Source organism: Eimeria tenella, genomic scaffold (assembly GCF_000499545.2).
Source record: "Eimeria tenella Houghton genomic scaffold, Eth_scaff2249, whole genome shotgun sequence".
In the NCBI taxonomy this organism is placed as follows: domain Eukaryota; phylum Apicomplexa; class Conoidasida; order Eucoccidiorida; family Eimeriidae; genus Eimeria; species Eimeria tenella.
This window is the reverse complement of record NW_013542105.1, coordinates 4184-4918: the sequence shown is the minus strand read 5'-3', so window position 1 is coordinate 4918 and position 735 is coordinate 4184. Positions and strand designations below refer to the sequence as shown.

The 735-nt window shown below is 63.7% G+C and overlaps 1 protein-coding gene across 1 annotated transcript in view; it reads left to right on the top strand.

Moving 5' to 3' along the window:
- Positions 1–735, top strand: part of ETH_00037335 (WD-repeat protein, putative) — a gene marked incomplete at both ends in the record, with an annotated part of 5800 nt that overhangs the window by 965 nt on the left and 4100 nt on the right. The window contains one exon of the mRNA XM_013374738.1: positions 3–409. Coding sequence (XP_013230192.1) covers positions 3–409 — 407 coding nt within the window. The remainder of the gene's footprint in view (positions 1–2; positions 410–735) is intronic.

Below are 735 nucleotides of genomic sequence, written 5' to 3'. Positions count from 1 at the left end.
CCCGCGGGGGGCCCCCGGGGGGCCCCCAGGGGACCAGGAGGCCTCAGGAGAGTCGAAAGAGCTTCAAAAGGGACTTGGGGGGCCCCCGGGGGGCCCCCAGGGGGGCCCCCAGGGGCCCCTGCAGCTGCAGCTCATACTGCTGGTGAAAGCAAGACAGCGATTTCTTGTTGCTGAGTTTTTGTTTCCTTCTGCTGCTGCTGCTGTTGCTGCTGCTAGTGCTGCTGCTGCACCAGAAGCAGCGGTGGCAGCAGACGCAGCAGAAAAGGAAGCCGTAGCAGCAGCAACAGCAACAGCAGCAACAGCAGCAGCAGCAGTACCAAACACGCTGCTGCCGTATACAACAGCAGCAGCAGCAGCAGCAGCAGCAGTGGGACCTGGAGCAGCAGCAGCAGCAGAAGCGGCAGCAGTGGTGACAGCAGCAGTAGAAGGCTGCTGCCGTTGCGTTTACTTGCTGCTGCTGCTGTCCGATGGCTGCGTGCTGCTGCTGCATGCAGCCACTGGGGCTTTGGTGCTGCAGCGGCGCTGCAGCAGAGGGTCGCTGCAGCTGCAGGCAGCAGCAGCAACCCCACTGCTGCTGCTACCAGCCAACGAGCCCCAAGCTGCCTCAAGCAGCAGCAGCAGCAGCTCGTGCTGCACTTGCTGCGGCACAAGACTGCAGCAGCAGCAGCTGCTGCTGCTGGCAGGAGGGACTGCCTTCTCCGAGGTGTTCCTGTGGCTGCTGCGAATAGACGCGAG